The sequence below is a fragment of the Oryza brachyantha genome, chromosome 9, assembly GCF_000231095.2.
Source record: "Oryza brachyantha chromosome 9, ObraRS2, whole genome shotgun sequence".
Classification (NCBI taxonomy): domain Eukaryota; kingdom Viridiplantae; phylum Streptophyta; class Magnoliopsida; order Poales; family Poaceae; genus Oryza; species Oryza brachyantha.
The window spans coordinates 14757393-14781815 of NC_023171.2; the positions used below are offsets into that span (position 1 = coordinate 14757393).

The following is a 24423-nucleotide window of genomic DNA, read 5'->3' on the forward strand; positions in this document are numbered from 1 at the left end:
TGCAGCTAGGATATTTATGAACTATATATATACTCCTACATGTTGCAACTAATTTCATGCAGATCTGTATAGTATGTGGCCTGCTATCTTCTTTGGTCCAAAGTGTCATCCACAGCTTATGTTTGTTTATCTAACAATATTACTATCGGCATTTTTTAGGGCGTATCATGATTATTATTTATGGACTCAAAGGTCTTGACGATAAATTTAACCATTGATTTATCATCAAATATATTGCTGATAAAATTTTATATATACGACCATGCATATATATAATCTTTCACCATATATGACATTTGATTAAATATATGACCTTTGACCTTTTGAAATCAAAATATGTCTTAAGAATCAACGGAGTGTTTTTTAATTCAATGCGATTCAGGTGGAGAACCTCTCCCCTCCGGTGAATTATCTAAAAACAGAATGAGCAATAAGTTAAATATATTTTCCCTTTGTGGGCCCTTGGCACAAGTTTCACTTTAAACTAACTATTATACATTCTCCAATAAATTACTCAAATTAAATTTGTCAGTGTATTTACTAACCAAAGGCACCCATATCTTTTGTTGCGAACTTGGAAATAGGCACAAATCATACATATTACCATTTTTTCATATATAGCAAATTAATCTAGATAGGAAAGAAACTAGTACTGAATCATATCAATGCAATAGACAACAGAGAAGAACCTTGGTATCAAATGCTCTCTCTCTCTGTTCCAAAATGTGATCATGTTTGGAATTTGAATCTGATACCAAAGTATAAGTATTTATGACATATTCATAATACCACTTATCACATTAATCACTTCGCATTCAGAATTCTCATCATTTTATCTTCACCTAATTTCTCACCGCAATTGATTAAGGAGTAATATGGTCTTTTCTTCTCTGTTAAACAACCTAGAAATGCTTAAATTTTGAAACACATATAGTAATTAAGAAGAATGTGCAGTCACATGACTCACATCAGAGTCGAACACACGTTGACAGGGTTGAAACCACGTGCGCCTACCACTGAGCTAACAAAGTGTATCTCCTAGATCATTCAGGCCCTATTTGGATCCTAGTTCTGTGACTATTTAGTCCCCACTTTAGTATGTATTGTTTGGTTCAAGGGACTAAAGGGTGATTAATGAGCAGTTAAAATAGGGACTTTTCAGCATGTTCTCCTCTCTTACGGATGGTTGGGTGGGATCGGCTAGCTTTTAGTCCCTTTAGTCCCAAATAAGCACCTTATTTAGGGGCTTTTTAACATCTTAAATAGAGACTTTTTAGTCCCTCATATTTGGGATTTTATGGACTAAAAGAGACTAATATGAACTAAAATGGAGGGACTAAACAGGAACCAAATAGGACCTCAATTTACACCATACTAATACTAACTAATACAAATAGGATTCCTTTTGCACTTGAAGTTATGTATCATATTGACAATATGGTTAGCTGTACTATCGAAAGAAACAACAAGACAATTTGTATTTTGAAACAATTTTGAGCATCCAATAAGAATGCAATAGTGTTGACAATGTGACGGGTCGCCGCCAAGTTTGTTTAAGAACGGCCCAAAACCTAACCAGGGCCCATCGATAGAGGGCGAGGGCGCAGGGTGACAGTGGCAGCCAACACAACGATGGACATGGACTCACCAAGTTGAGGGGCGGCGGCGGCAGCGGCTGTGAATGGAAGGAGGAGGAGAGATAAAAAAAACTAGGGTTGGGGGTTTATATATGGCATGCTCGGACAACTAGATTATTGGACCTATTGGATTTCAAATATAGAAAGTTTACTGGGATAAAACACTTTTGGGTTGTGTGAAGGAAAATCTTTCTCCTTGGCCCATAGGGGCGGGTCCCCAGTGGATCCACGGACCCGACGGAAAATTTACCAAGCCTAGTAACCAATGCAAAGGGGTTTACTAAAAACGCTATTATATATTCATCGGGCTGGATGGCTCTAATTAACACGGATAATATCATAATTAGATACCCAAGACGTACGCGACGCCCCTGTGAAAGCGGCCGCTCACCCTGTGCATGTGTGGCCAAGCTCAAAAAAGGCAAAAAAAAAAAGGAGGAAAAAACTGTTTTACAGTGCACAGTGCTCACAAAGACCTGGCTACCTCTGACCTGCACAGACTTGCATGCATCCATCTCACTCTCTCTCTCTCTCAAAGTCTCCCTTTCTTTCTATCTCTCTCTCTTCACGTGGACAAACTTCACCCTAACTTGTTCCGTAGCATTTAGCTACTTCCAAATGTTCGGTAGCTACGTACCTTTTGGTGTGTCTACATATGCAATATACTGCCCTATGTTACATAGCTTATAGCATATCTAAAACAATGGATAAATTTTGGCTTTCTAAATCTTAATTAGCTATTTATATATAAATATTTTATCTTTAAATTGACGTGCACTCCAACAGACTTGCTATCCCTATTCACGGCCAGGAGGATGACTTGTGGGCTCAACCATATAGAACCAACAAATCACATTACTGCTACGTGGGAGAATAACTTGCTAGATTTAGCCAATAAGGTAATATGTTTAATCATTTAAATAACATGACAAGTAAAATCAATAGCCTCTTCGAAGATAATTTTTCAATATAATTATTAAAATTTAGTATAATTAATAAATCAAATAACTAGGCTCTTGAAGCTGCTCGGAGCTCTCACTGTGCATGTCGTGTGTGCACTGTGCAAGTGGTAGCATTGCAAGTGAGAGAGAAGAAAGCTCAAGGACGCCATAGCTAGCTAGCTCGGTAGCAAGCTCATCAGAGCAGCAGCAGCAGCAATGTCGTCTCAGCTGGACCTGGAGATCGAGCCAGCCAAGGTGAAGAAGAAGAAGCCAAGCGGGGAATAATTACGGAAGCAAGCAAGCGACTGCAGCGGCGTTATTAGGGCAGTGGGATGCGTGCAATTTGGTCGATCTGTTTGTAACCTTCTTGGTCAGTCCTATGCTGCATGCTGTTCTTCAGATCGCCACTGACACACACCAAACCCCACAGATTAATGATGCATCCTGGAGTAGTATCTTTTGCCATCTCTCTCTCTCTCTCCTCCTTTCAACTTTGAAAGCAGCACACCCAGAGAAGAAACCAACATGAAATATAGCTAGCCTTATCGGTCAGTAAGACAGTAGTACTAGCTAGCCACTGTACCTGCAAATATATGCACCAAACATGTAATAAAAACTCCAAGATTAATTAATCCAGCCACTGCTTGCTTGAATTAATTCTAGTCGATCTGGGGTCAGCTAGGCCTTCACATGCATCTAGGGAGAGGCTTGCATTTATCTCCTGCCAAAAGTACAGCAAAACAAACGAAATGTACCAATTACAAAATTAAGTTCTGGCCACTTGATTGATCCCGGTATTATTATTGTTCCTTCCAGTCCTGGCTAAGCTAGCTAGCAACTAATGATCAGCAGTGCAATAGCCAATAACAGCTGCAGAAACATATCGATCCATCCTGCATGGGAATTATCACTTTTTTGTTCTTGATTCCCTCCATTTTCTTGACCACTTCCTGATCAATCTGATGAAATTAATTAGCAGCATCATATCATTCAGTCTTGCCAGTTGATCTTGCTCATTTTTCTTTCTGTGATGACGACTTCAGTTCATGTTTTCCGGGTCCAGTGAACCGACGTGGAGGCCGGCTGCACCGTGCCGCGGCGGCCCCATTGCCGCCGAGCCGCTCATGCCCTGGACGACGCCGACGCCGAGGAAGTCCCTCGTGCTCAGCTTTCCGTCGTCGACGGCGCCACCGAATGCCGACGCGCCGGCGAAGCTACCAGCGGCGTAGCCCGCGCCGCCGCTCCCGCTCGCCATCGAGCCCAGGATGAGATTCTGGTACGACCTTTCGTTGGCAGTTGGCCCTTCACCGCCGGCGCTGGCTCCACGAAGCAGCGAGCTCGCGCCGCCGCCTCCGGTGTAGCTGCTCGTCGTTGCACCTATCTGCGCCGCCTTCTGCAAGAGCGCTGTCGCCGACATCTGCGGCAGCCCGCCGGCCTGTTCGGAAGAGTTGTACAGGGGAGGAAAGCCGCCACCGCCGCCGCCTAGGTGGCTGCCAGCGAGGGCGCCGGAAGTCACGATGCCGCCCTGCCCGCCGCTGCCGTTGAATTGGTCGACGCCATTGCTGCCCGACAAGAAGCCGAGGTTCAGGATGTTACCATTGCTGCTTTGCTGGTGCTGCACGGGGAGCTGCATCAGGTCATGGAACGCCGCCGGCTTGCCTTGGAGCAGCGAGCCACCATGGCCGGCCTGAGCCTGGCCGTCCTCCGGGTACTCCTGAGCGGGAGCATGGTGAGGGGCGTTGGCGAGGTAGTACGACGAGGACGACGAGCCATGCGAGCGGAACATGGAGGCACCCGACGACGAAGCCATGAGGTGATCAAACTGAGAGCCGCCGCCGACGCCGACCCCAGCATTGCCGCCGCCGAGGCGGAGGACGTCACCGGCGGATGCCGACGGCTGGCCGACTTGTTCAGAGAAGCCTGCAGGAGGCAGCTGCGGGGCGGTCATGGCGCCGGAGAACCCAATGCTAATGTTGCCGGAGCAGCCGTAGACGCCGGCGCCGATGGGCGGCACCCGCACGTTCTCCTGCGCCAGCGCGTCGCAGAAGGCGCGGTGGGTGATGAAGCTGTCCCTCCTGCATTGTGCATACGTGAAGAAGAAACAGCGTGTCAAATTGTTTCATCCAATGCATTGTGCACACATGAACATAACCACCAGTGAATTCATTGTAGCACACGTACTACATGCATGATTACATATGGTGCTAGAGTGTATTATTCAGTACTGTGAATCTGTGTTCCAAAACTCATTAAAATTCCTTTTTTGAAATTTCTCCTAGGAGCTATAGCACTCATTAGTAGAAGAAAATATGCATATCTTGTAGTCAGATCTCTTCAGTAATCAAAGTTAATTAATACGATAGTGTACACGTCAAAATATTAAGGAGATCGCAATGTTATTGTAATGGGCAGATTGCATGTTCACACGATCAATTAATTAAGTTCTTATCTATTCATCATTGTTTTACAACATACTATATTTGAAATCCATTCATGCTGGAATTTTTAAATTTACTGATTAATTAGTGCTGCCTCGGTTGTGTTTATACACTGCACTGGCAATCTTAAATGCACTCACTAATTATCGGTGCATGCATATTAACAGCACAGAAGTGAAGAAAACTGAAGAACGGCACGCAAAAATGTTGCTATTAATCAATTCATTCATTTCACTGCCAAAAACACTTGTTCGTTACTAGCTGTAGATTGATTGCATACAGATTAGTTGCAGGCTGGCAAATAAAACCAAACGAATGAATGCATGCAACAGCTACAGAATTTGGATCTTTTGCACAAAAATTCCAATAACCAAAATAAATCATCTTAGCTGTACTATACTCCATCTCAGAGTAGCAACCAAAAATCACAAAAAAACACCAGCTAGCGGCTAGAGCGCATGCATGCATGCGTGCTGCACCTGCAGGCTTGTGGTTCATAATTGTCATGCAGCTAGCAGTAGCATTTTTTTTTGGCAAAATTAGTAGTAGTACTATCAATTAATTAATTAAAATAAATGACAGAGATATATCGAGATACACAGAGAGAGATAGAGATCAGAAGCTAGCTGCTGGAGATGCAAAAAAAGATCTAACGGATGTGGTAAAGCTGGATTGGTAGATAGCTAGCTAGATACATCCTATCCAGCCAGCAGCGGCAACAAGAGGTAGCAAGCACAGCAGTACATGCAGTACACAGCTTGGCAGTTGCCATGGCATGCAGGTTGGCTTGCCGATGGATGGATCACATGAGAAACAAGCCACTTCGCTGCACGCAGCCACGCAGGCATGTTTGGATGACCACGTGAACAGGTGGGGAAGCTGAAGAGAGAGAGAGAGAGAGAGAGCGTGGTTTCCGAGGTGGAAAAATGGCGATGGCAATGGCTGGCCCCTTTTTGAGCCCTCACCCATGTCAGGTTGCAGCAGCTGCTGTCGCTGTGCATATCCAGTATGAGGAAGAGGAAGAGGAGGAGGAGCCCTCCCCCCCCCCCCCCCCTCCCGACAAGAACGCTTCACGTGGGAGCGGCCGCAGCAGCAGCCAGCAGCTAGCTCATGCGTTTGCATGCATACTCTCTCCCTCTCTTTCTCTCTCTCTAAGGAATCCAATCTAATCCAATCCAATCGAGACGACGACTCCTCTGTGCATGCCATGGCGAGAGGAGGAAGTGGCTAGCGACGTACGACGACAACCCTAACCCTAACAAAAGGCGATCGACGACCCATCAAATCGATCGATCAATCGATTTCGCCGGTCTGCTTCCTCATCAACGGGCTCATCATGACCCAATCATGCCACAACGAAAGAACGAACGAACAAACAGAAGATAATAATAATAATAATAGCTCTTAAAAGGGAATTAATATAGCAATCTTAGCTGATCTGATGATGATGTGCTGTCAATCCATGGAAGAATTAATTGCAAAGACGATAGATACGATGCATGATCAGTTAATCCAACAAATTAATTAAGATCGAGATTAATGGTGGATGGACATGGACGGACCTGGAGAAGAGGGTGCCGCAGTCGCAGCGGTACTCGCGGGTGCCGCAGGTCTTGGAGTGAGCCTTCCAGTCGGACTGGACGGCGTAGCGCTTGGAGCACTTGTCGCAGCGCCACTTCTTCTCGCCGTGCTTCCGGCAGTAGTGCTTCTTGATGCCGGTGAGGTCGCCGAGGGCGCGCGACGGGTCGTGGTGGACGCACGACGGCTCCGGGCACAGGTACACCCGCCGCCGCGCCTCCTTGGGGTTCTTCTGCTTCAGCTTCCACGGCAGGTTGTGCCCTCGCCGGTGCAGCTGCAGGTTCTGCTCCCGCTGGAACCCCTTGTTGCACACCTCGCACACGAACCTGTTCGTCGCCATCAGCGTCTTCGGCGACAGCGCTATCACCTCCGCATCCGGATCTGCATCCATCAAGCATCCACACACACATATTAATTCACATCAATCAGACCAAGAGATCGAATCAAACTAATTAATGAATCAGTCATCAAGAAACTTGCTTGGGTTGCCAGGCTGGTTCCTCTTCTTCTTGGGCGCAGGCGCGGCGGCGGGTGGTGGCTGGAGAGCCGGATTTGGGTTCTGCCCCGGTGGCGGCATCTGCGTGTCGCCGAGCCCAAAGAAGGGCGCGGACGAGGCGGCCGCCATCGCCGCAAAACAACAGAGACTTGATTCCTCTCTCGATCGCTCGCTTTGTTGGCTTCAGGTGAGGTGAGCTAGGAGCGGCCAAGCCGCTACCTGATGCAGTCCAACTAGTCACAGGGAGGAGGCGACATGGCTGGCACTGTGCACCTATCTGCCTCACTCAAGCATAAAGGCAAGCAAGTGATCATACAAGTGCAAGATGTCACAGCTGAACTGAAGGTGTCTCCGGCCTCTTCTGATCTAAAAGACAAGAGAGAATGGAGCAAGCAAGCAAAAGAGGAAACACATGAATATTATGACCAGGTTTAAATCACTCAGCAACAAACACCAACAGATAGATATGTGTGTGCGCGTGCATGCCACAGGACGACAAACCACAAAGCCAAACCTTTTTTTCTTTGTGTGCGTGCAAACGAACAATTTGCTAGCTAAAGAGAGATCGATGGCGGACAAAACAGGTTGCACTCACACAAACAACAACCCGAGAGAGAAGAAGAAGACGAAGAAAAATCAAGCACGCGCCGTGCCAAGCGAGGTGGGGGAGAAGAAGAGGTCGCGGAGAAATGGCTCGAAACCGAGAAAGAGATAGAGGCAGCAGCAGGAGGAAGAAGAGACCACAAAGATTAATTTGGGAAAGCTGCTGGCCTAGCTAGAGCCAACCAAACCCCTTAAAAACAACAGGAGCAACAAACCAAACGAGCAACAAGAGATTAGATTAGACTAGATTAAATTAAAATACCACCACCAGATGGTGATGATCATGATGCAGATTCAAGGAGAGAAGAAACTAACTAAAGAAAGGGCAAGAAGGAATTGTGTGGCGCACACACACACACAGAGAGGAAGGAATGAAACCCTACCGCTTGTTGCTTTCCTCCCTTTCTGAACTCTACCTGCTTTGGAGTTTAGGATATCATCTCGGCGGTGGGGAACAGTGCACTGTGTGGTGGTGGAGTGGTTGGTTGCAAGCTGATCGATCTCGCCAATATATGGATGCATCTAGCTAGCTCGCTCGCTCGCTCTCTCCACAGGAGCAGGTGGTGCTATTTACCAGAGCGGGGGTCACACTGCCCGCGCAGGAGTGTGGGACCGTCGGGCCCACAGGTCGCTCGTGTGTACTGTACCCCATTTTTGTAAAAATAAATATATAACTGTACCCCGTTTTCGTAAAAATATATATATAAAATGATTTGATATTAGTAGGTGTTAATAAGGCTTTCGAATCTGAATTTTTTTCGTGATATGTGATCTAATGTCGGAGATTGGAGCATCCCCGCATCCATTTCCTCCCAACCATACATGTAGGCCTGGATCGAACGCGACCCGTGTGGTAAGATTGTGGGGACCAATGGGCCCACATGTCATCCTTATGTACTGTACGCTTTCTTCAATAAATAAATAATAAATAAAACGATTTGCTATTAAGTTATGTTCTTCCTAATAAGGCTTTTAAATCTGAATTCCGCGATATATGATCTAATGTTGGAGATTGGAGCATCCCTGCAACCATTTCCTCCCAACCATACATGTAGGCCTGGATCGAACACGGCCCGTGTGGTAGGACCGTGGGGACCAATGGGCCCACAGGTCATTCGTGTGTGTTGTACGCTTTCTTCAATAAATAAATAGTAAATAAAACGATTTGGTATTAAGTTATGCTCTTCCTAATAAGGCTTTCAAATCTGAATTTCACGATATATGATCTAACAACGGAGATTGGAGCATCCCCGCATCCATTTCCTCCCAACTATACATGTAGGCCTCGATCGAACACGACCCGTGTGGTATGACTATGGGGACCAATGGATCCATTGGTCGTCCGTGTGTGATGTACGCTTTCTTCAATGAATAAATAGTAAATAAAACAATTTGGTATTAAGTTATGCTCTTCCTAAAAGGCTTTCCAATCGGAATTTCACGATATATGATCTAACGACGGAGATTGGAGCATCCTGCATCCATTTCCTCCCAACCATACATGTAGGCCTGGATCGAACACGACCCGTGTGGTAGGACTGTGGGGACCAATGGGCCCATAGGTCGGTCGTGTGTGTTGTACGCTTTTCCACAGGTCGTCCGTGTGTGTTGTACGCTTTTTCTTCAATAAATAAATAGTAAATAAAACAATTTGGTATTAAGTTATGCTCTTCCTAATAAGGCTTTCAAATATGAATTTCACGATATATGATATAACGGCGGAGATTGGAGCATCCCTGCATCCATTTCCTCCCAACCATATATGTAGGCCTGGATCGAACACGACCCGTGTGGTAGGACTGTGCGGACCAATGGGCCCACAGGTCGTCTGTGTGTGTTGTACGCTTTCTTTAATAAATAAATAATAAACAAAACGATTTGGTATGAATTAAGTTATGGTTTTCCTAATAAGGCTTTCAAATCTTAATTTCACGATATATGATCTAACGTCGGAGATTGGAGCATTCCCGCATCCATTTCCTCTCAACCATACATGTAGGCCTGGATCAAACACGGCCCATGTGCCATGTGGTAGGATTGTGGGGATCAATGGGCCCACAAGTCGCTCACGTGTATTGTACGCCATTTTCAATAAAATAAATAATAAATAAAATGATTTGGTATTAAGTTATGCTTTTCCTAATTTAAGCTTTTGTATATGAATTTTTATATAATATCCAAAGACGAAGATTGGAGCATTCTAGCATCCATTTCCTCCCAACGAGTGGTGGCGGCACATGACGAGCGTCCTCTGACATTCTGATCTCTGATATGGTTAACTGATATGCAATATGGGTCCATTAAATATTAGATGGTTGTACATCAAAGGATCTTATTTTCCTTCGCTATTGCACTCACATACATATACGACTACAGTCAAATAGAGTATATATAAGCACGCACATCCAATATTTTTATATATGACATCGTGTACATGAATGTGTGCAAGACATTCTCTGTCTTGTACTGGTTCGTTTGTTCTCGAGGCATAACAATATGTAGTATATACATTAATTCACTGTTCGATTAAATTCCTTTCTGACCTATTAATATAATTACTGCGCATGAATGCATGCATGCATTGCATGCATGTGGTTACATCTGGGGCTGTGAAAAGGGAAGGCCACGCATGTGATGATCTGACCTAGCTTAATATTCTCCCACATACAAATTAATTAAGCTGTTGCATGCCCTAAGATTAATTAATTGGTACTGGATGAAAAGTAATAGAACTATATGTGCCAAGCTGCACAAGTTTGGATTCACAAAGGACAAACCGTGTACTGTGCATGTTAAAAGGAAAACACGAGCCAGCTGCTATTTTATTCCTGTAATGTCACGAGGCTATAGTGTGGAACAGTGAACTGCTACACCATGCATGCTCAACTCTTTGGGCATTATTTGAGAACCAATTATTAGTTAATCAAATTGGAATAAAAATAATGTATAAATATTATGGGACCACCTAGAGAACATTTGCCAGAAACTCCATCCAACCTTAGTCGCATTTTGAAAGCCATGAAACTAATCTGATGAAGAGATCGCACGATGCATCCATAAATATATACTTCCTCCATGTTTTATTATACGGCACCTTTGATTTTTATATTTATATTTGATCATTCGTCTTATTAAAAAAATTATCTAAATATGCAAAATTATAAGTCATACTTAAAGCTCTCATAATAATAAATTAAATTATAACAAAATAATTATAATTATAATTTTTTAATAAAACGAAGGGTCAAACGTAAACATAAAAGTCAATGATGTCATATAAAAAAACAAGGGAGCAGTATACTACGCATGCAAAAGGAATTCTTCTAATGTTGCGATGACCAACTTTAGTTGTTGGCTGTTGCCCACTTAATTAATTAGATAGTGATTCAATATTGAACAAAGAAAGAAAACCATCGCTGTTGTGTGAGCTAGGTTAAGGGTCAAACCGTGACATACACATCCATTGTATTGTTGTCCTAGCTATATGCTATATATGAGTATATATGGTGGTGTACTTAGGGTAGTAAATTGTAATGGGCCGAAAACTTTGGGTCCTTTCCTAATCCTAATTTAATTTTAAGAATTTTTAGTTCAAAAGTCTATAAAATTTTAACTTACTCCATTTTAAACACAGTACTCCTTAAATTTTATTGGAAAAAAACACCTTGCCTGTTTGTTTTAGAGAGCTAGCTGAACATTCGTGCATGCATTCAAATTTGGAAATGTACTAATATAATTGACTATTATAGAGCACAATATAATTAAATTGAGTGAGAGACAGGCTTTCGTACTACGAACTTGAGATTATATTTGCCGGCTAATTAATTATGAAGAGCACAGAGTACATTAATATCAAGTCGCTTGCACTTTTTGCACAGCGCGAGTGACTGATCAATCGATTAGGCTAATCACATTTGCATGTCTAACTGACACGGAGTGACCGATGGTTTTTCACTTCACTTCAGAAAAGCCGGCCTCTTGATCTATGTGGATGGAACGACCTCTCTCAGCCTATAAATGTAGTCAAAACACAGGGACGACAGAGACCATCTCCATGTCATTTCAAAATTAAGGCTCAATTAATGGTAACAAGCAAGATACTATGTTCCTTCTAAAATATAAGTGTTTTTAGTTTGTCTAGCATAGAAAAAAATGTATCGAATGATTCTCTCTTAGTCACTTTAGTGGTTGATTTTTAAATTTTGAGTAGATTAGATTAGATTTCTATCTGATCGGCTTTATAATCATGACAATTAATACACAAATACTTATATTATGATATAAAATTTAAATCAGAGTAGTACTTATATTTTAGAACGGATGGTGCACCACTAATCTATATAATAAATAGAGAAAGGGTGCAACTGGAGTGATGATTGAGCCCTGATGATGCCGGTAGAATAAGCCAAATCAAGGTGACTCAAAAGATGAAAAGGACCACCAAGTGTATAATCAATTACTACTTTCCTTCCCTCCTTTCTCCCACAAAAAAGTTGGTCATGTCCTCATCGTTGTAGGCTATACGAATTGCTAAGCTCACCAAATAACATGTGTACTCCTAGCTAGCTAGTACATACAAAGTCATCGGTTATAAAGGATGTCAAACTAGCCCATGGCATGTGTATTTGAGATAACTTGGTCATCTCTTTTGTAATTACCTATTTACCTGGTCCTTGGATATTATTTTAGTTTAGATACATATTTTGCTTTAATGTCACAAACGAATCGTTATTATTTTGTCCGTATATAAGGTAACCATCACCGAAAGTTACATATTTGATGTTGATATGAAGTATCGATCTTACAATAATATAAATTTAAAATGTGTGAAGCGTATTTGAGCTCAAAAAGGATTTTTTTAGTCAACTAAGAAACACAGGCCTTAGACAGACGTTGAAACTTCATCTTCAGTTATAGTACTAAATCTCTTTGTCGAATAACAATATCAATACACATGCTTGTGCAGTACATTCTAGAGACACATATAACAACTAGTAAAAATACACCGCTATAGCTACATAAACCATCAATTACTTGAAATGAATTATTTTTCTAATAAAATGAATTAGATGTGCGCATCCGACCCATTTCTTAAATAATGGAAGTGTAATTGACCTCTCCATAAACACAGAGCCAAATGGGAGCATACATATACATGGAAGAATCAAGATGGGGCCAAGTCGTGAGCTAGAGAGCATGAACAGTGTAGAAAATGGAGGAGGAAGAGAAGGATGGGAGTGAAGCAAAGCTAAGCTAGTAGAGATGGGGGCTAGAGAGAGAGCAGCAGCAGCAGCAGCAAGACCCCTTTGTTGCGCTGAAAAGGGGGCGCTGGCATGGGGATTGCCCAGCAGCAGCTGTTCGTTCGATTCTTCTTGCATCTTTGTCTCCGCTTGGACGGACGCTAGCCGCTATCGTCGCTCGCTTGATTTCCATCCATCTCTCACGGACACGCGAGAGCTGATCGAGTGAGTACGTCGCATGCATGGGCCAACGCGCCCCCTTTGTCTTCTCCCCGCTATCCCCACTCGCCAACCCTTCGATTCCTCGATCTCAATTCATAGCCCATCGGCCCGTCAACATGTACAGCTTCATCACGAATGTACGTACGTGCGTCTATCCCAATTTAATTGTGTTAGGGACACATTTTGGTTTGTACTACATTCATATATGAACTATTGTTTATACATATATAGATTAATTAGCTAGTATCTATACGAATCTAGGGAAACCAAAACCTCTTGTAACATGAAACAGGGATAATAATAGCTGTCGATTAATCTTTGTGGTTTTGTACGTATGGTTTAAACAGTCTAGAATCTTGGGCGTGACACAAGCGATGGCAAACTCGTCCTCTTCTGCAGTGACACCTCCCAAATCTAACAAAAGACTTATGGTTTAGGTTTCAGGGTAGTATAAGTTGAGATGAGAGGGGGGGGGGGGGGTTTTCCTAAGCTTAGAGTGATGGCTGTGAGCGACGGAGGTGTCATTAAGCCATGAAGATGAGGAGGCAGTTTTTTTATTACACGAGTATGCGTACACCCGTTGCTTGCATATCATCTAAATAGTTATCAAAAAATATAAAAAAATTTAAGAAGATAGTTTAATATGAGTTATTTCACTCCGCTAACATGCACGTTTAAATTCAACTTCTACGAGTTGTAGCAAAAATAACAAAAATAATTATGAATATGCGTATGCTTAGTTTCAGTTTTGTTTGTTTTTTTTTGCTACAACTTGTAAAAGTTGAATTTAATCTTGCATGTTTGTGGAGTGAAATAACTCATATTAATCTATCTTGTCAAATTTTTTTATACTTTTAATGACTATTTAGATTCCATACAAGTACACGGGTGTATATATACCCGTGTGCTAAAAACCGTTTTCCATGAAGATGATGCTAATGGTGGCAAGGGGTCCGTGGGCTACTAGAGATCATAGAGATCATAGGAAGACGGCAGGCAACACATAAAAATGGCACCGCCACGTACGGTTCTCAGGGAGGCGGTGAGAAGGATGAAACTACCTGCGAGAGTCATATATAGGCGCTAGCTAGCGAGCACTCCGCTCTAGCGACCAGTGTGCTTGCTCGTGTCGGCGTAGGGTGAGAAAGAGTACCAGTGAGGGCGTACGTACGTACGCATATGCAAACCCTCCTCTCGATCGTAAGAAGCGAAGAAACATCGTGTCGGGGTGTAGCGAAACATGCCATGCGCTGCATACGCATATATGGGGTCCAGATCGATGAAATAGCTCGTCGTAGTCTGCATGGTGAATCATTCACCGCTTGACGTCCGAATGATACCTCCGCTGCGTACATACATACATACATACATACATACATACACTTAAACTGAAACCAGCATGCGCACACTCATGGTTAGATTTGATATTTTTGTTACAGCTAAATTTAAAGTGATATCTTATACTACCTTCGTCTTTAAATGTTTGACGTCGTTGATTTTTTTTGCAAGTTTGACCATTCGTTTTATTAAAAAAGTTTCAAAATTATTAATTATTTTTTATCATTTCATTTATTGTTAAGTATATTTTTATGCGTATATATAGATTTACATATTTTTTTAAAAAAATTAATAAGACGAATGGTCAAACGTATATAAAAAATTAACGACGTCAAACATTTAGGGACGGAGGGAGATTAATCTAACTTATTAATTTTTTTAAAACTTTTAATTAACAGCTTTTAAATAACCTGGAAGAAATAAATAGATATTCGATGGAGTGATATGAGAACATTTTTTTCTTGATATGTACTGAACATACGTATGCATAAGCCGGATGGCACTGATATAATGTTGTAATATTGCGATATTCCGGTTGTCGCCGGCCGACCATGCATGAGGAGTAATTGCACGTACCAGCATGCAGCAGGTGCTGATGGATATATGCCTCCCTTTGTTCCCGCTGCATGCTGCGCTGATCGATCGATCACCAGATCGATCAATTCCTCCAGGAATCATATCTGTTTTGGAATATAATTATTTTTAATATTTAAATTATATATCAAAACATAAATTCAAAGTTCTTACTATTTTATCCCATCCTATCATTTCACCCAACAACTCTAACTATTTTTTCTTACCTTTAATATATACTCAACAGTCTAAAAATATTTATATTTTAGAAAGAACACTACCCGTACATGGTGCATGCAGATACTGTCAGGTTCAAACAAACTGTACGTACGTTCATATATCCATCGATCGTATGTGCATGCAGATGCAGTGGCAGTACAGTTTTGTGTGCCATGTACAGCTCGACCAAGGACGTGGGTACGTCATTTTGCACACGTACGTACGTACGTACAAACGTGCAGGGAATAATCACGGTGTACGTGCGTGATCACTGACCGTCCGTCTGTCCCAGATAATTGCCGTGTGCCATGCATCGATCAGTACGATGTGGTACCGCCGATCGATGCGTGGCTGCCCAAATTAAACGCGCCCAAACGTAGCCCCTGCCATCTTGCACCGCTTTTTTTCGTCGAGTTCAACAAAAACTAAATTGGTTTTCGAATTATTTCTTATGAGAAAAAGTGTTTGTCTTTTATCAGGTTTTGTCGGTTTACCGACCACTTTTGCCAAATCCGGAGATATTGTTTGTGGACCAATTTTAGGTACCAAGAGGTATCACTATTTTCTATGTAAAATTTAGTATCTCTTGACATCTTAAGTACTAGCAGTTACCAAATTTTACATAGATAAAGTGGTACCTCTTTATGATGGGAAAAAAGCCTCAGGTTTTTCTGGGCTGGCTCACCTGGTTGATACCTTTATTGGGCCTACAGATTCAAGTAGATTAATGGGCCTTCTCTAGCTAATGTTAAGCTCGGCCCAGAGATATCGTAGGCATGGATGGGCACATGGCTTCCTATGGGTTTCAGCCCGAGAAAACTCTCTCTTACTGGGCTTTGCATCACTTGCAGTCATCATACTGTTGGTTTATTACTGAGCATGCACATTGCCGTTTGTAATTACTCCTAAACCTCATGATTTATCTATAAACTATGGACAACTCACCAACAGGTGTGTGTGTGTGTGTGTAATGTTATTTGCAAGTCTGCCTGGTTAAATATCTCCTGCACCTGATAATTTCAGTGAAGAAACTACTAGAAATCTAGAATCCAGCTTGTGGTTATTGGGTGATAAGCTTTCTACAATGCTTGCTTTCTTCAAAACACTGTTGGTGCTTTCTTCAGGCATAAACACTGTAGATGCTTTCTTCAAATAGACGTTTAATTGCATGCGCAGCTCAGTAAATTCAGGTATATAGTAGTAGGAGAAGTCAAAGAGAGGCATTTGCTGCAGTTCAGATTAAAATCGTTCATGCCACAATCTGTTGGACTGCAGTAATGCTGAATGCATCTTCTCCACTAAAAAAGAAGTTGTTTTCCTCTTTTTTTTGACACGATGCGTTGGCAGTAGCTCTGCTGGTAAATTTAGGTAGAAAAAAACTAAAATCGACTATTGCACCAGAAAGGAGACGGCCCAGTGAATGCCTGACGAAACCCAGCTTTGTTCAGTGTCAGAAGTAACCAATGCCATATCAAATGACCAGCACATAAGATCATAGTCACGATCAATATTTTGTGATGGACAATTGGCTTGTAAATTGATAGAATTTGGTTTGAAACGGTTATGGTGTTGGTGTGAGTATGTGTGACTAATGTGGGTCAGGTTGCGATATCTGTGTTCAGAAACAGTTGGTTTGTCTCTATGTGTGCAGGTGACTTGAAGTTAACTATGGTCAATGGCTGTTAAGGACCATGACTAGGTTTAGGGAGGAACCGAGGTCTGGATGGTCAGGATGTACCATGACTAAGTTCAGGGAGAAACCGAGGTCTGGATGGTCGGGATGCCATGTGACATGGTTGGACTAGAGTCGTGATTCTCGGAAGTCAATATCGGTCAACGACGGTGGGATCGTGACTAAGCTCGAGGAGGAGCCGAGGTCCGGACGATCGAGAATGCCGGGTAACGATGTTAAATATGAGGTGGCACATGGTGGAGAAACACCGTGTGGAATTGAATCAAAACGGGCTTCACATGTTACATGTGTAAGCGCCGGAAAAATCGTGAAGTAAATTGGATAAAAATTAGATGAGAAATAGGAAAGAAAGTTGCTACAGTACGTGTCGATACAGTACTTGCGGGGCTACTATACTAGTCAGATTACTGTAGCAACGACACGGGCACTGTAGCTCATGTATTCGGGATACTGTAGCAGCCGTGTTACTGTAGCACCGAGGTTTGGTTTTGGATTTTAATTAGAGATAATTTTGGAGATGAGTCCTAGTAAGATAAGAAGTCTGATTTCTAGTCAGAGATAGTTTTGTTGATATAAATAGATACCGAGAGATATGCCCCCGGTGTATTTTTTGGTGAGATTTAGTTGTTGATTTTAGATCGATAATTTTGAGAATGCTGTTGGTGCACTTTGTAAATACCAGTTGAAGCAATAAAGTTCAGATCATTTAATCTACGTTTTGTGTTTTTATCTACTGGTGGTTTTCTCTGGATCTCGATGATCTGATTGGTAACACAGGAGTGACGTGATCAAGGTAATCTCAGGAGCGACGTAATCAGAGATAATCTTTTATTTCCGTTAAAAGATTTTTGTGTTTTGGTTCAATCTACCATTCACCCTCTTCTGATAAGTCTAGGTCTGTTTAACTCTGTTTCGAACCTACACAACACCATCTACAAATACAATGTGATTGTGAGCTACTCAGATCTCTCCAAGAACAATCATCCAATCAGGTCAGGCAGGCAGGCGACGAGCTCATCCTGATCGAGCGATGAACTATTACAATGTCAGCGTTTGCATCTACTAGCTTTCTAATCTGTAGTCTAGCATGCAAGGCAGTGCTGTTTCTTAAGGCAGCGCCAAGAAACACAAATTTTGCTTCAATCTCTGGCAGGTTTAGCCTAGAACTTGAACAGTGACGATCGAAATTCCCCAAAGAAAGAAAAAGGGGAAATCATTAAAAGCCGCGGGAGCTACAGTTGAAGATTTCATCTCTACATGGACGAGATTTCCCCCCAATAAATAATGTTGCGTGCACATGAATCCTTGGTAGCACTGCAGCTTAAACAAATTCACCTAATCTTTTCACTTCTATCTATTCTATCTATTGACCAAATTTTAAATTTTTAACATTAAATTTTAAGTAATTTTATGTTTTTACTTAAGTTTATTTTCCAGACTTAAATTTTAAGTAATTTTATGTTTTTTGCTTAAGTTTATTTTCTAGACTTAAATTTTAGATCACTAGAAGTACATATATAAAAAATTTATTCATAAATTATTCCGTTTGACTTTTTTTCATAGACGATCGCCCCATCCAAACACGATCACAAACATAAAATATTTGTTGCATAAATATGCATCCCGTAGCAGATGATTTCTTTTCTATTTTTCATGATAAAAAAAATTGATAAGGATGCTGTCTATCAGGTCAGGATTGATCCTGGCGATTTGTTCACGAGAGCACGTTATGATTTTCTAAGAGAAACAGTGACATCTCAGTCGAACGTACTATTAACCATTACAGAACCGGTGGTTCTGAAACCTCGCCACTGATAAATAATTGGCGCACACATATAGCTAGGACAACACACATGAAAAGACGACCAAACAGTGACATTTATTTCGTTTTTCCTCGGAGCTTGTACTATGAAATGAAATTAGGGATAACTCCTCCGAGTAACGGGTTGTTTGGTTTGCAAAAACATCACATTAAAATTTTAAACACATATTTGAAGTATTAAACTTAGTCTAATTACAAAATAAATTTCAGATTCCGCCTATAAATCACGAGACGTATCTTTTGAGTCTAATTAATCCGTCATTAGCACATGTTAGTTACTGCAGCATTTATGGCTAATCATGTCTTAATTAGACTCAAAAGATTCGTCTCACTATTTACTCCATAGCTATGTAATTAGTTTTAATGTTTATATATTTAATGTTTCATTTAGATGTACAAAGATTCGATGCGATGTTTTTGAGAAAAAATTATTAGAAACAAAGGCACAAACGAGACACGAATTTAACGTGGAAAACCCTTGCGGGAAAAAACCACGGGCGCCAACCGGCAATAACCACTATGAGGATATGATTACAATACAAGAAAAACAATAAGAACTCGTCTCTTCCCATACAGACTACAAGAGTATATATAAGGGGAAAATCTAAAAGTCCTAATAGGATAAGACGAAAGAATCCTATTAGAAAACTAATCTGACTCCTAGTAGGAAACAAATGGGAAAAACCTACTTGAAAACTAATCCGAATATAATTTCAGTTAAAATTCGGATCACATATTTAACAAAAATTTTGGGAACTAAACAGCCCCTAAATTAATTGGCATGCGCTCAGCGTGACAACGATCTTAATCGATCTCCAACTGGGAATTTTTTAAAGCTACTACGTACAGAGTGTAACTGTATATGGGTGCGTACATTTTCATTTATTTTTCTAATACACACTTCCTCGGGTAGTTAGTAGACAGTGTCATTGACTATTAAATATATATTAAATATATGTTAGACAATTATGTATAAGTAAAATAATGTGTCATGCTTAAAGAATATTAAATGATAAAAACATATCACCCAAAACAAATGATAACATGTGAATTTTTAATAAAAGAAATGGTCAAACATTTAACAACACCGTCTATTGAGAACCGGAGGAAATACTATATTTCTTTGATCACATCTCTTGCTAGTACTATCTCTAGTTAAAAATATTTATCATTTAGGATTTTTAGAATTCCATTCGATTTTGTGTTAAAATAAATTTATAAAACCTTATAAGTTTATAATATTGTCGTACTTGTTTTCGAGACAAATCTACGTATATAATTTATCTTGTATTTAACCTAATATTTAACTATCATAAGGTTAGAAATATATTTTGACAGACGAGAAATTATATATATATATATATATATATATATATATTTGAAATAGTTTTAGAAATATATGCGCGCAAAACCAAGAAAAATTAAAAAGAATGCATCCTAGTGTACAGATTAATGAATTGGCTAGTCACGTAAGACATTTACTTTTAATTTCTTATTCTCCAAATAATAAGTCCAGTGTCATGTACTGACATAAACCAGTGTACATAGTTTCTTGACGGGACTGTCCATTTATATCATACAGCATATTTTTTTCACTATAGCATAATTACAATTACAATGTATCTTAACATATATAACCATGATTAAATGTACTGTGACTGACTTTTTTTAAAGAAAAACGTGAAGCAGAGTAGTAGTGGTTATGCACGTGAGGAATGACCCGACCACACGTGTGATTTGATTTTTTTTTTCTTTGATCCTTCTGGCACGAATCTCAGAGCGGATCGAGGAACCGTTAGCAAAACCGTGCAGGACACGTCAGCAGAAAGTCAAAGCCTAGCAGCTGGAGTCGATGCTCCATGGCGGGCAGGGCCAGGGGCGGCCGGCGGCGTCGCCTTGTCGGCCGCCCTGAGGCGGAGGCCTCGCGCCATGTCGCGCAGCGCGAGCTTCTGCACCTTCCCCGTCGAGTTCTTGGGCAGCTCCTCGACGAATACCACCTTCCGCGGCACCATGAAGTGCGCCATCCTGTTCCGGCAGAAGGACACCACCTCCTGCTCGCTCACCTCGCCGGCGCCGGAGAACTCCCGCTTCAGCGACACGAACGCGCACGGCGTCTCGCCCCAGTGCGGGTGCGGCATGGCCACCACCGCCACCTCCCGCACCGCCGGGTGCTGGTACAGCGCGGCCTCCACCTCCACGCTGCTGATGTTCTCGCCGCCGGAGATGATCACGTCCTTGGACCGGTCCTTGATCTCCACGTACCCGTCCGGGTGGATGACCCCCACGTCGCCGGTGAGGAACCACCCGTCCCGGAACGCGTCCGCGGTGGCGCGCGGGTTCCTGAGGTACCCCTTCATGACGTTGCTGCCGCGGAGCACGACCTCGCCCATGGTGGCGCCGTCGCGGGGAACGCTCTTCATGGTCTTGAGGTCCTTCACGTCGGCGTCGGCGAGGGTGAGAGCGCTCACGCCCTGCCGGGCCTTGAGCCGCGCGCGCTCCGACGGCGGCAGGGCGTCCCACTGCTCGCGCCACTCGCACACCATCACCACGCCGGTCGCCTCCGTCATGCCGTAGGCGTGCGTGACGTGGAAGCCGAGCCGCTCGACGCGCTCGAGGAGCGCCGCTGGCGGCGGCGCGCCGCCGGTGAGCACCTCCACGGGGCGTGGCAGCGGCTCCCGGCACGCCTCGAGGAGGATGTTGAAGAGCACCGGCGCGGCGCACATGTGGGTGACGCCGTGCGCGGCGAAGGCCGAGTACATGGCGTCGGCGGTCGGCGCGCGGATGCAGACGTTCGTGCCGCCGCGCGCCGCCACGCCCCAGGTGAAGGTCCAGCCATTGCAGTGGAACATCGGGAGCGACCACAGGTAGATCGGCTCGTGGCCGACGCCCCACTGGAGAAGAAGGCCCATGGTGTTCAGGTACGCGCCGCGGTGGCTGTACACGACGCCCTTGGGCGCCGACGTCGTGCCGGAGGTGTAGTTGAGCGCGACGGCGTCCCACTCGTCCTCCACCGGCCGAGGCGGATACCTCGCCGGATCGCCCCGCGCCACCAGCTGCTCGTACTCGAGCTCGCCCACGCGAGCACCCGTCGGCCTGTCGATGTCGTCGATGACGACGAGCAGCGGCAACGCCCGGACCTCCCCCATGACAGCCTTGACCGCGTCGGTGGCGACGCGGATGTACTGGTAGTCGACGAACAGCACCTTCGGCTCGGCGTGCTTGATGATGGAGGCCACGTTCGCCGCGTCGAGGCGGGTGTTGATGGCGTTGATCACCGCGCCGGCCATCGGCACGGCGAAGTGCAGCTCGTACAGCGCCGGCGTGTTGGGCGCAAGAACGGACACCTGACAACAAACAAACAAACACAACCAATCAATCCAATTCGCACGTGGAATTAATGCATGGAGAGCTCGACGTCTCGTCTACTCACGACGTCGTTCTTGGAGACCGCGAGCGCCTGGAGGGCGGCGGCGAGTCGCCGGCAGCGGCGGTGCGTCTGCCGCCACGTGAAGCTGGTGGCGCCGTACACGACGGAGATGCGATCGGCGTAGACATTGGCGGCCCTCGTCAGGAAGGTGACGGGGCTAAGAGGGACGTAGTTGGCGTCTCTCTTAGGCAGGCTATCCATGTCCTGTTGCTGCTGCCTGCAGCTTGATCAATACTAATTTCTTAGGTTTTCTTGAGATGAAGCAGAAAGCTAAGCTAGCAGTGCAAGCAAGAGATCGATAGCTAAGCTTGCTTGCTAATGGCGATCAAGCAGCATAGGGTGTGTGCGAATGAGAGGAGTGTGCGTGCAAGATCGTGGTTTTATAGTGTTGGAAGGAGAGATGGCGTAGCTGACGGGTTAGTGGTGCATTTTCTTAAACATTGTAAGGTGTAAATTAAAGGGAGTGTTGTTGTTCACGTAAGATTAAAGAAAAGAATATAATTGTATCATTGATGGGCAACGTGTAACTAGCATGACACCTCCAATTTTTTCCGTTTCTGCTTTAGCTTAAACTAAAATTTAAATTTTTAATCTTAATTTATCGATTTTTTTTCACTAAAATTTATTTTTCAGTTTGGCTTTTTGATCGCTAAGAATACATATATAAACGTTTTATTTACAAACTATTTTTTGTTTTCAAATATGATGAACAATCGCCCCAAGAATTGATGCATATCCTCTTCAGTCCATTTTTTAAATTCTAATCATCATAACTTTATTTATATATAGAGCATCTATTTGCTTATATATTACTGCCGTGAAAAAAACTCTACATGGGGGAAAATTCAGGTACGTACGAGCAAGAAACTCAATCCTGGAAGTTGTTTGCATGCAACCGATAAATAAGCAACAATTTACATTAACAAGCTATTCAGCTAATAATTTCATAACCTGGTTACTTAAGGTCATGTTTCTTTCGGCTTGGGATTATTATAATAAACTTATTGAGTTAGATTATTACAAACTAGATTATTATAAGCTGTTGGAGAAGAATAAATTGTAAGTTGTTTTTTTCTTTAGATTATTGAAAATCTGGATTATTGAGTTTACATGACTAAAGTATAGAATACTCTCAACTATTTTTAGATGCACGGTGGCAAGTCAGATAATTAATTAGAAGTAATCAATGACAGTGGATCTTTTGCCATCTAATAATAATAATAATAATAAGCTCTCATTGGTGAGCTTAGTGGAATATAATAATCCATCATCCAGATTATAATAAGCTATAAAAATAATCTATAAAAGTAATCTATATGTTTTTTCGGCTTACTAATAATAAGAATCTCAAGCGGAAAAAAAATGTCTTAGATTTTTTTTCGGGACCCACTTCCACTAACTGGACCTGTTAACAGGGAGAGTAACTGCTCCCAGTAGTAATAATCGGATCAGTTAAAAATAGTAGTGGTATGTGGACATCGGTGAATCTACACCGCCAACCCTTGATCATTTTTTAGAGGTACAAAAGAGCCCACATATCTTTCTGAAAGATAGGAGGATAACATAAGGGAAGAGCCCGTGCGTACATGCATGTATGTATGTCTTGAAAAGTGCTAATGTAAAAGGTTTTTTTATTATTCTTAAAAATAATTCAAGGTAATAAAAATTTCGGTAACTTAAAATATTTTATGTACTAAATTTTTACACTAGAAAATATGGTATCTTAAGTTATTTTTTTAATGATGGTAAAAAAGCTCATCTTTTCAATAAAGTTGTTGGTTATAATTTCAAATGTTTGACCGAATTTTATAGTAAACTTCATATACCTAAGACCAAATGGATTAGTTGTGAAAGGGCATGTAGACTAGTGGTTTCAAGGGCCTTAGTAGCACGTATTCGACTCCTGGTTGGAGCGAATATTCTAGGATTTTCTAACGGCTTTGTGCTTTCAGGGGTAGGCGCCGTCCTCACTGATCAGTCTTCGGAGATGCTCATAAGGATAGGGTTTGTGTACGTGCGTTCTTAGGAGAGGAGAGAGTGTGCGTGCGTTGTACTGTGTTCCTAAAAAAAGACCAAATGGACTAGTTATTTTTACGATACCCGAGGGTTTCCATTCAATCACAAATATGAAGTATGTATCAATAGCAACAAACTATGAGCAAGCAAAAAATACCTATAGATACTGTTTTGCTTGGT

The 24423-nt window shown here is 42.5% G+C and overlaps 2 protein-coding genes across 5 annotated transcripts; both read right to left on the reverse strand.

Annotated features, from left to right (window-relative positions):
• Positions 1 to 3168: 3168 nt before the first annotated feature.
• Positions 3169 to 8165, reverse strand: LOC102720457 (protein indeterminate-domain 5, chloroplastic-like). Of its 4 annotated transcripts, none has more exons than XM_040527877.1 (4): positions 8077 to 8165; positions 7075 to 7456; positions 6579 to 6975; positions 3169 to 4653 (listed from the first exon to the last, which is right to left on the reverse strand). In XM_040527877.1, exons 2-4 carry the CDS (start codon positions 7217 to 7219, stop codon positions 3618 to 3620), a joined length of 1578 nt encoding a protein of 525 aa, XP_040383811.1. In that variant the 5' UTR covers positions 7220 to 7456; positions 8077 to 8165; the 3' UTR covers positions 3169 to 3617. The 4 variants fall into 4 exon arrangements, with proteins under 4 accessions (XP_040383811.1, XP_040383812.1, XP_040383813.1 ...); XM_040527878.1 differs by lacking the exon at positions 8077 to 8165 and adding an exon at positions 7686 to 8056 and having other exon boundaries at positions 7075 to 7451; XM_040527879.1 differs by lacking the exon at positions 8077 to 8165 and adding an exon at positions 7686 to 8056.
• Positions 8166 to 20316: 12151 nt separating this feature from the next.
• Positions 20317 to 22428, reverse strand: LOC102704643 (trans-cinnamate:CoA ligase, peroxisomal). Its single transcript, XM_040527900.1, has 2 exons — positions 22231 to 22428; positions 20317 to 22144 (listed from the first exon to the last, which is right to left on the reverse strand). The coding sequence occupies exons 1-2, from the start codon at positions 22426 to 22428 to the stop codon at positions 20630 to 20632; spliced, it is 1713 nt and encodes a 570-aa protein (XP_040383834.1). The 3' UTR covers positions 20317 to 20629.
• Between the last annotated feature and the right edge of the window lie 1995 nt (positions 22429 to 24423).

What these genes read in the sequence shown, in the direction of transcription:
- LOC102704643 (XM_040527900.1), bottom strand. Translation starts at nt 22,428, where the DNA reads ATGGATAGCCTGCCTAAGAGAGACGCCAACTACGTCCCTCTTAGCCCC. An exon ending in CGGTCTCCAAGAACGACGTC is followed by an intron (nt 22,145 to 22,230) that starts GTGAGTAGACGA and finishes GTTTGTTGTCAG; the next exon opens with GTGTCCGTTCTTGCGCCCAA.
- LOC102720457 (XM_040527877.1), bottom strand. Translation starts at nt 7,219, where the DNA reads ATGGCGGCCGCCTCGTCCGCGCCCTTCTTTGGGCTCGGCGACACGCAG. An exon ending in GAACCAGCCTGGCAACCCAA is followed by an intron (nt 6,976 to 7,074) that starts GCAAGTTTCTTG and finishes TGATGGATGCAG; the next exon opens with ATCCGGATGCGGAGGTGATA. An exon ending in TGCGGCACCCTCTTCTCCAG is followed by an intron (nt 4,654 to 6,578) that starts GTCCGTCCATGT and finishes TGCACAATGCAG; the next exon opens with GAGGGACAGCTTCATCACCC.